The following is a 15,620-nucleotide window of genomic DNA, read 5'->3' on the forward strand; positions in this document are numbered from 1 at the left end:
GACATTTTATACTGAAGAGAAGAAAAGCTAGTGGTTGTCTCTGCATTCTAGGATGATCCTGGAATAGTGAACAGTTTTGGCTAAGGAGAGCAGAACATTCATTCTGAAATAACACAAAATTCTTTACTGAAGCAGATCTATGGGTCTCTTATTTGGACAAGCTGTGTTTTTAAATCTTGTGGGCAAAAGGAAGACAGCTGACAAAGTAATGCAGTGCAAGTAAATGGTAGTCTACAGAAAATAAAGCAACTTCCTTCCAACATTAAACGGCAATCCAAAAGAATATAAAAGGGGCTATGTCTAAAAAATAGCATAAAGTTGTAAAAATGTACAAGTTCTATACTAATTAGGGAAATTTTGACAATTCTTTATCTCAATTTACATAAAATTTGCTTAGTTATGCATCATGTGTGCTGCCTGAGAAAAGTTATCAGCTGCTAGATTATTGAAATGCACTTCTTTCTTATTCAATAGTTTATCCTATTTGAATTTCATGGACCATTAAGTTTGAAAGGGTCCATTATTAGCAGTTCCCTCATGGCAGATAACCTGCAAATCGCAACACAAAAGATCTATTAGTATCTGCAGCTTGAGATATATGCAAATTAATAGGATCAACTTTATATGTAGTCCAAATTCTTATGATACTCCAGCACAAGCAAGACAGAACGGTTGGATACTTCAGCTTTAAACTACATGCCAATTTTCACAAGTTGCCATTACAAATAAAATGTGGAATTTCAGTACCAGTGAGGTAAAATTCTTTTTAATTATTTCTACAGAGAAATAAATTATTGATCAGAGCAACTGAGTGAAACATTGTTCTTAAATAAATGTTAAGATCAAAATGAAGAGTAAAATTCCATATGACACAATTGCTTTTGAAGTATATTTTACTACTGAACATTTCAGCCGATACCTTACAAAATTACTGGAAAAGTCAGCAGGAATTTAAAATACCTCATTTATAGTCTTCCTGTCATGTTCTTTTCAGCTACATATACTTGAAGTAAATTCCTTCATCCCTTGCCAAGTTTCCAAGCTTGGACAACTCTGCAGGACTGTGCTCAAAACATTAATGGAACTCCACTTCCCCAATAAATGAAGCCAAAAGTGATCATATACCATCAAGAATGATTGGTGTGCAGTAATTTCAAGGTGAAATATAAAAAAAAAATAAATGAGCTAAGATGCATGATATAAAAAGTCAGAATATAGACTAAAAACCTGTTTCATGAGACAAAACCATCAATACTGTAACAAGTATTTTATTAGAAAAGTTATACATAACAGCATGAACTATCACTGTTCAGCAACATTTAGCGATGACCTAATTAAGCAACAAACTAGAGACTCAGTAGCATAAGCAAAATGCTGCTTAAAATGAAAGCTTTCACTTTTTCCATAATTAAACGTTCATTAAAAATTATCTACACATTTTATACAAAAAGGGGAATATAGGTTTACAGGCACATTATGTTTAAAACAGCATTGTAACACTCCAGATCGTTAAAGCATTCTAAAATTGAGTTTTATGGGTTTTTAAAATCAATATTTCAAATGTCCTTGGTTGCATCTTAACATTTGTAATTCCAGTGGACAATGGGCATACTGGTAGACTGTGTTTCAAAAATATCTTAATAAAGGAGGAACCAGCACACAATTATAAAACTTAAATTAAGTGCAAGTGTTGAATACCAACTTCTCTACTACTGTGTTGCAGACATATAAACTTAATCAACTGACATCTTATTGAGACAGTCTACCAGCAGCAGTGGTGTTACACGAGTGACATTTCTGAATAATGCAATCAACAAAGCCATAATTATGTCTGCACAGAAACGTATTCATAATATACCTGAAACATTATGTATTTCTCCAATCATGATTCAGTATAAAACCTGTCAAGGGGTGCGAGTTACTTGTATTTATCATAAACACTGGAATAACACACCTATCCCAAAAAATTGAAGAGTTTCTCTGTCCAAAATAATCTTTTAACTCAATATACATTAAAACCAACTTATTAAAGTATTGTAATGGTCTCGATTCCCCATATGGGGCAACACATATCTAGTGAATACACACTAGCCATTTAAGATCAACGAGATTAGACAATGTTGAATCTTGGTCCTGGAGTTGCAATGATGTCACTGTAAGGCTCAGTCTGCGTAAGCTCAATTGCCTGTTGCTTTTTAAGTACCAAGAAACTGTAGAACTTTGCAGCTGCTTGTTTCCGGTTGTTTTTTCGACATAAATCTGACAGGCTAATAGATTCGGCTCCCGTTTTAGCCAAAGCTCTCTGAAAAAGATAAAATTGATGAAGGCATGCCCTAAAACCAAACTGTTAATGCTTCTGTATTGAAGATAGAAGACTACATAAAGGATCATTTGTAATGCATGTAAATCAAATACACGTTTATAAAAATTAAGCGATCGTAAGCCAAGGTCAACACTTGCATTTAAGTAGCACAAGTAGAAAAATATTGTAAGATGTTTTGGAGGAATGAGGAAAAGCGAACTCCGAGACAAAGCAGGAGAAACAAGGAGAAGTTAAGGTGGGTCGAAAAGGCAGGTTTTAAGGAGATTTTAAAAGGACAGGGATGCCTTAAGTTAATGGCGGAATTCAATTTTTTGTTTGAAATACTTCACTTTATACAAAAATAGCACGAGAAACGTCTTGCACCTATTATCCACAAGGAGACCTGAGAATCTGGTTCTCTCCTGCTTAGCAACTCCAATGTTGTCACCTTTAGGGAGCACCCTCATGCAAATCCATAAAAACAATGCCAGTTGTGGTTTCAAATTAACCAGGCAGCTGCTCCATAACCTCAGGATTTAACAAAACCAAGCTGTTATACTGGGGAGGCAGATTTTCCAGCTTACCGCATGGTTACTAGGGTCATGCAGTTCCTGGTCAGCTTATAAGCTGATCTAAAATCGGAACCCTATTACTGTCTATGGAGCTGCTCTGGAATGCTCTCAGTGACATTACTGGAACTGCTTGTAGGAAAGGAGAGTTGAGGGGGTGGGGATGGGGATCTGAGAGTGGAATATAATATATAGATAAAAAAGAATCAAGTGGCCACTGTGATTGGGTGGGGGTGGGCAGGGGAAGGGCATAATACTATTACATTCCATGTAATGCTATTTGTCAGAACAAGAGCTGTAAATTTAAACTGGTGGTTTTAGTGTGCATGTGCCTCCACACCAGGGCCATCAGATGACTGCAGCATCTGCTCAAAACAAATTTCTAAACACGATGTAACTTGTAAGTGAAGTCAGAAACGTAAATAATTGTAAACATACATTGCTTTGATTTAATCAGTAAACCAGGCTTTCCTCCTGAAACAATAAGGATGTAACCTGTCTTCCTGAGTTTTGTGCAGCTCCTCCAACATCTGCCCCGCAACCATGGCCAGTTGCAGCTGGCCATTACACAGCAGTATCAGACTCTTCTGACAACTCCCCTCATCTTCTGCTGGGAGAATGTGCCCCTCCCCATTGACAAATTCTAAAAGTTTGCCCAAGCATTTGCATACTCTTCAACTAGAGTTGACAGAACCTTGGTTAGATCGCACTTGGAGTACTGTGTGCAGTTTTGGTCCCCTTACCTTAGGAAGGATATTATTGCCACAGAGGGAGTGCAACGAAGGTACACCAGACTTGTTCCCGTGATGGTGGGACTGTCCTATGAAGAGAGATTGGGGAAACTGGGGCTGTATTCTCTAGAGTTTCGAACAATGAGAGGTGATCTCATTGAAACCTACAAAATACTTAAAAGGCTGGACAGGATAGATGCAGCTAAGATGTTTCCCCTGGTTGGAGAGTCTAGAACCAGGGGACACAATTTCATAATAAGGGGAAAGCCATTTAGGACCGAGATGAGGAGAAATTTCTTTACTCAGAAGGTTGTGAATCGATGGAATTCTCTATCCCAGAGGGCTGTGGAAGCTCAGCCAGTCATTCAGTATGTTTAAAGCAGAGAATGACAGATTTCTAAATACAAATGACATAAAGGGATATGAAGATAGTGTGGGAAAAAGGCATTGAAGTGGAAGATCAGCCATGATCATACTGAATGGTGGGGCAGGCTCGATGGGCTGAATGGGGCCTACTCCTGCTCCTATGTTTCTATGGTACCTCCTGAGTATATTCGCAGACTGCCCTCTCCTTGCTGGGAAAATTTCCCAGCAACCCTTCCCCCACCACTGCCTGCTTCCCTCTCCCTATTCCCATATTCTTCCCCTCCTCTCAGTCCAATTATCAGCCACACAACCTGAATTCTGCAACTGGTCTTGACATCCTAAGTAGCTCATTAGAGACTTGATCTTCAATATTCAGTTACTTAATCAGAGCTTCAATTCTTACTTAAAGTCGAACAGCAATGGACTTTTACATTTGACCTGTCAGTACTGAAGCCACCAAAACTCACAATCGATTACCAGAGTATCCAGTCTTAGTTTCTTAATCTTACCTTTCATTAGGATTGACCTAGTTTGAAGGATTTTTTTGAGATACTTCTATAGCAACATTTTTTTTAAAAACGGTCAATGATGGGGAGCCTCACCTTAACAAAAACACTACAAAAGATTTACTCAGAGCACCATATTCTTTACCCAAAAAAGTAAAAGACTTGACAACTATAATGTTAACGTTAGGCATCACTGGTCCTAGAAAAATCAAAACAGCATTCTAGGCCCCAATTTTACAATGAGCCAATTGCACAGATAGCTTCACTTTTGCCTCTGAAAGGAATCATTATACTTAACACCCATCATGGTTATTAGGAATAAAGGGGATGGATTTTCACAGGGGTCTCCCAATCATCCACCGTAATTTCATTTGGGGGGAGAGCCCACAGAAGTCTTGGGAATACAGCATAAACACCATTTATGCTATTTTTCTGGGGAGTTTTGCAGCTCTTCTGCCAAAGCTACAGCAGACATGTGTGAGATCCCCCTGAAAGTGAATCCCATTATGTCTAATTTGCTCCAAATGAGATCTAGCTTTCCAAATTTCCATAAAATGTCTGTAATCTAGCAAATTCAGTGCTTAAAAGAAGTATTCTGATGCTCAAACATTCGATGTACCTGCACGACTAATTGAACTGAGTAGGTAGTTTACATTTATCAAATATATAGCGCTTTTGAGATATAACAAAAAAAAGTTAAGTAAATTATCTACCCAATAATAAAAGTGCAACTAACTGCAATGTTACTCCAGGTCATCTGCAGTCAATCAATTTAACAGAATGCATAGACAGCATTCTGCACTATTTTTTATAATTAGGCTGCACAAATCTTCAGTGAATGTTCAGGTATATTTATAAATTACATTATTTCAGTTATCTTACCTGTAGACCATGAAGCATTTGCTGAGTTCTCTTGTTCCACCGCCTCTCTTCCTGGTCCTGGTCACCCCCTATCGTTTCCTCTTCCTAAAAACAAAGACAAAAATACTGATATATAGTAAAATCATACCAAGCATAGAAGAGGAAACACCAATAACCTGAACTCCATCCAATGGATTACAGAGCAATAAAAAAATGTTAGGACTTCATTGATGTCCTAATTGTTCAAATACACATTATGAAATGATCGAGGACTGTAAACATATTTTGAAGTGTTTTTTAAAATTCTTTCATGGGATGTGGGAGTTGCTGGCAAGGCCAGCATTTGTTGTAGTAACAAAAGACCCTGCAGCAAACAGTGAAAATTTGCAGTTTATTTTCAATTATTACCACTGTTCCTTCTCCTTCACGCCTGCTTTTCTTCATCACTAGGATTCTTCCTACTTGGCACCAGGTAAGTCTGCAAACCAGCTCTGGTGGTCCTGATTACATAGCTAGCGGGAAGCTTTCCAGAATCCATTTTTCATAGTTAAAATTGATCGAAATAATGTAATTTTGTTGCCCAAATACTGTTATTTTCCAGTATACAAGTAGGAATGTGATCTTAGTGTACAAAAAATTTAATATGTTGGTGAAAATAAAGAGCTATTTTAAAAGCTTAAATAGCAGCTTTAATATTTCAGAACAACAACCAAATTATAAAAACCCTTCAAACAGAAACTATTGCTGGATTCCAGCAACTCCGAGTAACAATCTGGTGTAGTACTGACCTATCCAAACCAGAAAACTTCCATGTCAATGCCCTATGTATGTTGGTGTAGCCAATCCCTGAAGTACAATAATAGAGGCGCTGTAATTGGTTTTAGCACAGTTGGGCTTGGCAGGAGCTTGGTCTGAAGCAGCTTCTGACTTAATTTTGTAAGTAAAAAAAATTCAATGTTTTCTTTCCTTCTTGAGTTATGAAACCTTCATTGGGGTACAGTTCCTGGGCACCCTATAGTGTCTCAGCTAAGCAGCCATTATTAATTTGACAAATAGGATTCAGTTCAACTGTGGTGCCCTTTCTCATTTGATGTTCATGTGCTGGATAAAAGACAAGCAATGGGAAACCCCGACAAGTTTTTCCATCACTTATACAGCATTTATTATAATGGCCCTACTACCACTTCAGCTGAGATCAACAAGCTTAAAAAAATGGGAATCAAACTTGGGACTTTCCTAGTCTGTGTGGCTTATTTATTTACTTCAAGCTGGTTAAGCCATCGAGACAGAAGTGCGCGCCTGATCAGTATTTCCTGACTTCCAAATGAAGTTAGTGCAGATAATGTACGTAGAAAAGACAGGCATCATCTCTAATAACCTAGTTTTGAATAGCTCATAGATGCTCACTAGCATGGCTCACACGTGAACGGCATCAGAAGGCTGCACTGCTCATAAGTTTATAGCCTAATGTGAATCAATGGCTTCAACAAGAATAAGATAAAGAATAATACAAACCTTGCTGCAAAATGTTTTTCGCAAAAGTCCTAATTTATTTGAAGCCATTTTATTCAGATAAGCTAGCAAAAAGAGTATTCAAAAAGTAGCTATCCCCACCTCCTCTTCCTCCTCTTCATCTTTTTCTTTCTTCTCTGGCAGAAGAGCAAGTTCTGGGACAAGGTCAGTAATGTGCAGCTGCTCCTCTGGAGGAAGCTCTACTGGTGGAATCTGTAGTTCGTGTTCTTGCTGCTGTGGCTGCTGTTGCTCGTCTTGCTGCAGAAAGGGCACAAACAATTAATAATGAGAGATACAAGTCTCCAAAGGAGCTACAGGAGCAGCAGTGAAGATCACTGTATCAAGCAGCAATAGCAGAGGCCAAAATAAGTCACTATAATGAGGGGAACAACTACTTTTTATCAGGAGGAGAAAAACATTTAAATTTTGTTGAATTAAAAGCCTCAGGGTCAGGTTTGAGAACTAGAAAGGATGCAGAATCCCAAATACAGACTCACCATATAGGCCACCTGATTCCTTTTTTTTTGCCTGGAGAAAAGACATTTCTATTGTCTACCATTACTGTTTTTAGGGGGTTAAAAAAAAAAGTAAACATTTTGTTTTATACCTGCAATTTATAAATTAGGGAGCAAATGGCTATCAGTATAGGACAATACAATTCATAATATAGCTAACATAATTAGTGGTACCTAAGTATTAAAAGCAAAATACTGCGGATGCTGGAAATCTGAAATAAAAACAGAAAATGCTGGGAATACTCAGCAAGTTAGGCAGCATCTGTGGAGAGAGAAGCAGAGTTAACGTTTCAGGTCTATGACCTTTCATCAGAACTGGCAAAGGTTAGAAATGCAGTAGGTTTTAAGCAAGTGAAGAGGGCATGGGGGTGGGGGAAAGAGAACAAAAGGAAGCTGTGAGATAGGGCAGAAGGCAGCAGAGATTAAATGACAAAGATATCATGGGACAAAGGCAAATGGAGTAACAAAGCATTCCCCTCCTTCCCAGAACCACAACAGGGTTTCCCTTGTCCTCACTTTCCACCCCACCAGTCTACACATCTAAAGGATCACCCTCCACCATTTCCTCCACCTCCAGAGTGGTGCCACCACCAAATGTATCTTCCTCTCCCCTCTGATTCTGATGGAAGCGTTCCCTCCGCGACACCCTGGTCCACTCCTTCATTACCCCCAACACTTCGTCCCCTTCCAATGCAATCGCAGGAGGTGTAATACCTGCCCTTTTACCTCCTCTCTCCTCACTATCCAAGTCCCCAAACACTCCTTCCAGCTGAAGCAGCAATTTACTTGTACTTCTTTCAATTTAGTATACTGTACTCGCTGCTCATAATGCAGTCTGCTCTCTTGGGAGACCAAACGCAGATTGGGTGACGGCTTTCCGGAATACCTCTGCTCAGTCTGCAATCAGGACCCCTAGCTTCCAGTTGCTTGCCATTTTAATTCAGCATCCTGCTCTCACACCCACATTTCTGTCCTTGTTCTGCTACAGCGTTCCAGTGAACATTAACGCAAGCTCATAGGAACAGCACTTAATTTTCCAATTGGGCACTCTACAGCCTTCTGGACTCAACATTGAGCTCAATAATTTCAGTGCATGACTGGCCTTTTTTTCTTATGTTCTTTTTTAATCATGTGCCTGCCTTAAACTTGGTTTTTCATGTTTGTGCTTCTGGACAGAGCTGTCTATTATTCTGTCATGTCATTAACACTCTCTCTGGACTAATGCTTTATCTTTCACCATTAGCACTCCCTTTGCCCCATGACATCATTGTCATTTAACCTCTTCTGCCCTCTGCTCCATCACACACTCCCTTTTGTTTTTTTTTTATTCATTCATGGGATGTGGGCTTCGCTGACTAGGCCAGCATTTATTGCCCATCCCTATTTGCCCTTGAGAAGGTGGTGGTGAACCGCTTTCTTGAACCGCTGCAGTCCATGTAAGGTAGGTATACCCACAGTGCTGTTAGGAAGGGAGTTCCAGGATTTTGACCCAGCTACAGTGAAGGAACAGCGATATAGTTCCAAGTCAGGATGGGTGTGTGACTTGGAGGGGAACTTGCAGGTGCTGGTCTTCCCACGCATTTGCTGCCCTTGTCCTTCTAGTTGGTAGAGGTTGCGGGTTTGGAAGGTGCTGTTGAAGGAGTCTTGGTGCATTGCTGCAGTGCATCTTGTAGATGGTACACACTGCTGCCACTGTGCGTCAGTGATGGAGGGAGTGAATGTTTGTGGATGGGGTGCCAATCAAGCGGGTTGCTTTGTCCTGGATGGTGTCAAGCTTCTCGAGTGTTGTTGGAGCTGCATCCATCCAGGCAAGTGGAAAGTTTTCCTTCGCACTCCTCATTTGTGCCTTGTAGATGGTGAACAGGCTTTGTGGAGTCAAGAGGTGGAGTTACTTGCCGTAGAATTCCTAGCCTCTGACCACCTGTTGTAGCCACGGTATTTATATGGCTACTCCAGTTCAGTTTCTGGTCAATGGTAACCCCTAGGATGTTGATAGTGGGGGATTTAGCGATTGTAATGCCACTGAATGTCAAGGGGAGATGGTTAGATTCTCTCTTGTTGGAGATGGTCATTGCCTGGCACTTGGGTGGCACGAATATTACTTTCCACTCATCAGCCCAAGCTTGGATATTGTCCAGGTCTTGCTGCATTTCTACATGGACTGCTTCAGTAGCTGAGGAGTCAAGAATGGTGCTGAACATTGTGCAATCATCAGCGAACATTCCCACTTCTGACCATATGACTGAAGGAAGGTCATTAATAAAGCAGCTGAAGATGGTTGGGCTTAGGACACTACCCTGAGGAACTCCTGCAGTGATGGCCTGGAGCTCAGATGATTGGCCTCCAACAACCACAACCATCTTCCTTTGCGCTATGTATGACCCCAACCAGCGGAGAGTTTTCCCCGATTCCCATTGACTTCAGTTTTGCTAGGGCTCCTTGATGCCATACTCGGTCAAATGCTGCCTTGATGTCAAGAACAATCACTCTCACCTCACCTCGAGTTCAGCTCTTTTGTCCACGTTTGAACCAAGGCTGTAATGAGGTCAGGAGCTGAGTGGCCCTGGCGGAACCCAAACTGAGCGTCACTGAGCAGGTTATTGCACTGTTGATGACACCTTCCATCACTTTACTGATGATTGAGAGTAGACTGATGGGGCGGTATTTAGCTGGGTTGGACTTGTCCTGCTTTTTGTGTACAGGACATACCTGGGCAATATTCCACATTGCTGGGTAGATGCCAGTGTTGTAGCTGAACTGGAACAGCTTGACTAGGGGCGCAGCAAGTTCTAGAGCACAAGTCTTCAGTACTATTGCCGGAATATCGTTAAGGCCCATAGCCTTTGCAGTAGCCAGTGCCTTCAATCGTTTCTTGATATCACGTGGAGTGAATCTAAATGGTTGAAGTCTGGCATCTGTCATACTGGGGACTTCAAGAGGACGACGATATGGATCATCAACTCGGCACTTCTGGCTGAAGATTTTTGCAAATGTTTCAGCCTTATCTTCTGCACTGATTTGCTGGGCTCCCACATCATTGAGGATGGGGATATTTGTGGAGCCACCTCTTCCAGTTAGTTGTTTAATTGTCCACCACCATTCATGGCTGGTTGTGGCAGGACTGCAGAGCTTAGATCTGATCCATTGGTTATGGGATCGCTTAGCTCCATCGCATGCTGCTTACGCAATTTGGCATGCATGTAGTCCTGTGTTGCAGCTTCACCAGGTTGACACCTCATTTTAAGATATGCCTGGTGCTGCTCCTGGCATGCCTTCCTGCACTCTTCATTGAACCAGGGTTGATCCCCCGGCTTGATGGTAACGGTAGAGTGGGGGATATGCCGGGCCATTAGGTTACAGATCGTGGTTGAGTACAATTCTGCTGTTGCGGATGGCCCACAGCGCCTCATGGATTCCCAGTTTTGCACTGCTAGATCTGTTCGAAGTCTATCCCATTTGGCACAGTGGTAGTGCCACACAGCACGATGGATGGTATCCTCAATGAGAAGGCGGGACTTCGTCTCCACAAGGACTGTGCGGTGGTCACTTCTACCAATACTGTCATGGACAGATGCATCTGCGGCAGGTAGATTGGTGAGGACAAGGTCAATTATGTTTTTCCCTCTTACAGGCTCCCTCGCCACCTGCCACAGACCCAGTCAAGCAGCTATGTCCTTTAGGGCTCGGTCAGTAGTGGTGCTACTGAGCCACTCTTGGTGATGGACATTGATGTCCCCCACCCAGAGTACATTCTGCGCCCTCGTCACCCTCAGTGCTTCCTCCAAGTGGTGTTCAACATGGAGGAGTTCTGAATCATCAGCTGAGGGAGGGCAGGAAGTGGTAATCAGCAGGAGGTTTCCTTGCCCATATTTGACCTGATGCCATGAGACTTCATGGGGTCCGGAATCGATGTTGAGGACTCCCAGGGCAACTCCCTCCCGACTGTAGACCACTGTGCCGCCACCTCTGCTGGGTCTGTCCTGCCGGTGGGACAGGACAACCCCAGGGATGGTGATGGCAGCGTCTGGGACATTGTCTGTCACGTATGATTCTGTGAGTATGACTATGTCAGGCTGTTGCTTGACTAGTCTGTGGGACAGCTCTCCCAACTTTGGCACAAGCCCCCAGATGTTAGTAAGCAGGGTCGACAGGGCTGTGTTTGCCGTTGTCGTTCTCTTCCCCACCCCCCCACCCAGATCATTTGCTTAAAACTTATTACATTTCTAACCTTTGCCAGTTCTGATGAAAGGTCACAGACCTGAAACGTTAACTCTGCTTCTCTCTCCACAGATGCTGCCAGATCTGCTGAGTATTTCTAGTATTTTCTGTTTTTATTTCTAAGTATTTTGCATGCTGTTTAGCTCCATACCTGTCAATATTTTGTAACTTAACTCACCACTTTCGGATTTTATTTAACATTTGAGACAATGTATCAGTGATATACAAAATGAGGTTTTCAAGTGATTTAAAGAAAATAATTATACTCACAGGTACTGTGGGCTCTGGTTCCATTTCCTTTGATTTACGCTTATCAACTCTCTGGGGTGGGGGCATAATTGACTCATCCAGTGCGGTCCTACTGCTCTCCAATATAGATTCCTGTAGACGACTGGGCTCTTCCAAGATGGGTTCATCTAAATTTCAAAAACATTGAAAATTCTAATTTACATAGTTATATACTATTTTGGAAACAAATTCAATTTCACATGAAAATCATCTTGTAAGGTTTTCTTCAAATGGAAATACGATCTCCAATATGTAGAACTCCAAACGTACAGCAAGGAAAATCTCAGAAAACTATCCCTTGATAATATCAATGTTACTCAGATACCATCAGACATAACTGCAGGCAGACGAAGAGATCTGGCCGACTATTTGGAATGGACAATTTTCACACAGGCCATTAAGGGTTGACCAAGATGGTGAAAGAAGCCAACCATGACTGCAGTGTACATACCCAGACCTCTCTGGTAACTAGGGGCACAATTAATTAATTTAGTACTCCCATCCCAGGACTTACTCTTGCCCTGTTTTTAGGAGGTGCCTTCCATACCTATGCGCAATCTAATTGATTTTGGACTAAATCTTAATGCAAACACAAGTGCAACTTTGTTTTGATCAATGCTATACAATCCCCACTGCATGTAGCGTGCGCGATCAGGTGAATGTAATTTGTTTGCAATACAGGATGGCTGGTTAACATGGTAGCAGTAACATTTAAAAATCATTTCAATTACAGTTGCCAGAGAGACGACTATTAACATTCACACTGCAGGATGTGGTAAAGATAGCTAAATTATCAGTAAAAACATTAACAGCAATGATTCAACAAATGACTTAGTGAGAAGAGACATTGCCAGCGTGAAGCTGGAATTTGGGGCACATGGTAAGTTCTGGTAAGTTTTTGTCAAGCGTAGATTTGAGCTGGTCAGGCTTTAAATCCTGGTTAGGTAAATAGCCTTGTTAAACAAGCAGTGGCAGTTATCTGTCAATCAGTTGAAAGTAGTTAGGTGCAATAGGTGCTAATTATTGCAGCAGAAGCTGAGTTAGTGAGTCATAGAAACATAGAAAATAGGAGCAGGAGTAGGCCATTCGACCCTGCGAGCCTGCTCCGCCATTCATTATGATCATGGCTGATCATCCAACTCAGTAGCCTGTTCCCGCTTTCGCCCCATACCCTTTGATCCCTTTAGACCCAAGAGCTATATCTAACGCCTTCTTGAAAACATACAATGTTTTGGCCTCACTGCTTTCTGTGGTAGCGAATTCCACAGGTTCACCACTCTCTGGGTGAAGAAATTTCTCCTCATCTCAGTCCTGAAAGGTTTACCCCGTATCTGTATACTATGACCATTGGTTCTGGACTCCCCCACTATTGGGAACATCCTTCCTGCATCTACCCTGTCAAGTCCTGTTAGAATGTTATAGGTTTCTATGAGATTCCCCCCCCCCCCTCACTCTTCTGAACTCCAGCGAATATAATCCTAACCGACTCAATCTCTCCACATACGGCAGTCCCGCCATCCCAGGAATCAGTCTGGCAAACCTTCGCTGCACTCCCTCTATAGCAAGAACATCCTTCCTCAGATAAGGAGACCAAAACTGCACACAATATTCCAGGTGTGGCCTTACCAAGGCCCTGTAGAATTGCAGCAAGACATCCCCGTTCCTGTACTCAAATCCTCTCGCTATGAAGGCCAACATACCATTTGCCTTTTTTACTACCTGTTGCACCTGCATGCTTACCTTCAGTGACTGGTGTATGAGAACACCCAGGTCTCGCTGCATATTCCCCTCTCTCAGTTTATAGCTGTTCAGATAATCTGCCTTCCCGTTTTTGCTACCAAAGTGGATAACCTCACATTTATCCACATTATGCTGCATCTGCCATGCATTAGCCCACTCACTCAACTTGTCAAATCACCCTGATGCCTCTCTGCATTCTCCTCACAACTCACCCTTCCATCCAGTTTTGTGTCATCCACAAATTTGGAGATATTGCATTTAGTTCCCTCACCTAAATCATTAATGTATATTGTGAATAGCTGGGGTCCTAGCACCGATTCCTGCGGTACCTCACTGCCTGCCATTCGGAAAAAGACCCATTTATCCCTACTCTTTGTTTCCTTTCTGCCAACCAATTGTCTATTCATCGCAATACACTACCCCCAATCCCATGTGCTTTAATTTTACTCGCTAATCTCTTACGTGGGACTTCGTCGAAAGCCTTCTGAAAGTCCAAATAAACCACATAAGGAAATAGATTAAACTGGGAAAGTGGGCAAGGGATTTGCAAGTGGAATTTTATGCAGACAAGTGTGAAGTGATGCATTTTGGGAAGTTAAACCAGGGCAGGACATATACAGTGAATGGCAGGGCCCTGGGGAGTGTTGTTGAGCAGAGAGACCTTGGGGTGCAATTACATAGTTCCCTGAAAGTGGCAACACAGGTAGACAGGGTGGTGAAGAAGGCGTATGGCATGCTTGCCTTCATCGACCGAGGCATTGAGTACAAGAGTTGAGACGTCATGTTACAGTTATACATAACGTTGGTTCGGCCGCATTTGGAGTACTGTGTGCAGTTCTGGTCGCCGCACTACAGGAAAGATGTGATTAAGCTAGAGAGGGTGCAGAAAAGATTCACAAGGATGTTGCCTGGTTTGGAGGGCTTGAGTTATAAAGAGAGATTGGATAGGCTGGGTCTGTTTTCCCCTGAGTAAAGGGGGCTGAGAGGGAACATGATAGAGGTATATAAAATTATGACAGACATAGATAGGGTAGATAGCCAGATCTGTTTCCCATGGTAGGGGTGACTAAAACTAGAGGGCATAGATTTAAGGTGAGAGGGAGGAGGTTTAAAGGGGATCAAAGGGGTAAATATTTCACTCAAAGAATAGTGGGTATCTGGAACGAGCTGCCTGAGGAGGTGGTGGAGACAGGAACAGTAGCAACATTTAACAGGCATCTGGACAGGTACTTGAATGAGCAAGGCATAGAGGGATATGGAATTAATGCAGGCAGGTGGGATTAGTATAGATAGGCATTATGGTTGGCATGGACGTGGTGGGCCGAAGGGCCTGTTTCTATGCTGTACGACTCTGACACATCCACTGGCTCCCTGTCATCCTCGAAGAATTCTAGTAGATTTGTCAAGCATGATTTCCCTTTCGGAAATCCATGCTGACTCTGCCCGATTCTACCACTGTTCTCTAAGAGCTCTGCTATAAAATCTTTGATAATGGACTCTAGAATTTTTCCCACAAGTGAGGGGGAGAAATACCTGGATATTTTGTTCTGGAAGACAAGAACAGGGTCATCTGTTTTGGTCAGCAGTGAGGGACAAGAGGATGTGACTGAGAGTGAGGCAGGTAAAGGGACCGAGCAGACAGTAGTGGAGGAAACTCAGACTTTGCAATTGTCAAACAAGTTTGAGTGCTCTCAACCTGTGTGGATGAAAGCAAGACGGATGAGCAGACTGGTAATGGCACTGTGGTACAGGAAGCCATTCAAGTGGGGGAAGCAAAAAGGAATGTAGTGGTAGTAGGCGATAGTATAGGTGAGGGGGATTGACACTGTTCTGTGCAGCCGAGAGCATGAGTCCAGAAGGCTGTGTTGCCTACCCGATGCTAGGGTTTGGGACATCTGTTCAGGGCTGGACAGGAACTTGGAGTGGGAAGGGGAGGATCCAGTTGTCGTAGTCTATGTAGGTACCAACGACATTAGGTAGGAAAAGGAGCTAGGCACCAAATTGAAGAGCAG

At 42.2% G+C, this 15,620-nt stretch overlaps 1 protein-coding gene across 3 annotated transcripts in view; it reads right to left on the reverse strand.

Moving 5' to 3' along the window:
* Window positions 1–1,252: 1,252 nt before the first annotated feature.
* rad21b (RAD21 cohesin complex component b) overlaps window positions 1,253–15,620 on the reverse strand; it is a 67,587-nt gene continuing 53,219 nt past the window's right edge. For all 3 annotated transcript variants that reach the window (XM_068032175.1, XM_068032176.1, XM_068032177.1), the window contains exons 11-14: window positions 11,851–11,996; window positions 6,950–7,105; window positions 5,357–5,440; window positions 1,253–2,302 (exon numbers count right to left, since the gene is read on the reverse strand). In XM_068032175.1, the coding sequence (XP_067888276.1) occupies window positions 2,111–2,302; window positions 5,357–5,440; window positions 6,950–7,105; window positions 11,851–11,996 (578 nt within the window). In that variant the 3' untranslated portion in view covers window positions 1,253–2,110. The remainder of the gene's footprint in view (window positions 2,303–5,356; window positions 5,441–6,949; window positions 7,106–11,850; window positions 11,997–15,620) is intronic.

The sequence above is a fragment of the Heterodontus francisci genome, chromosome 5 (genome assembly GCF_036365525.1).
Source record: "Heterodontus francisci isolate sHetFra1 chromosome 5, sHetFra1.hap1, whole genome shotgun sequence".
Lineage (NCBI taxonomy): Eukaryota > Metazoa > Chordata > Chondrichthyes > Heterodontiformes > Heterodontidae > Heterodontus > Heterodontus francisci.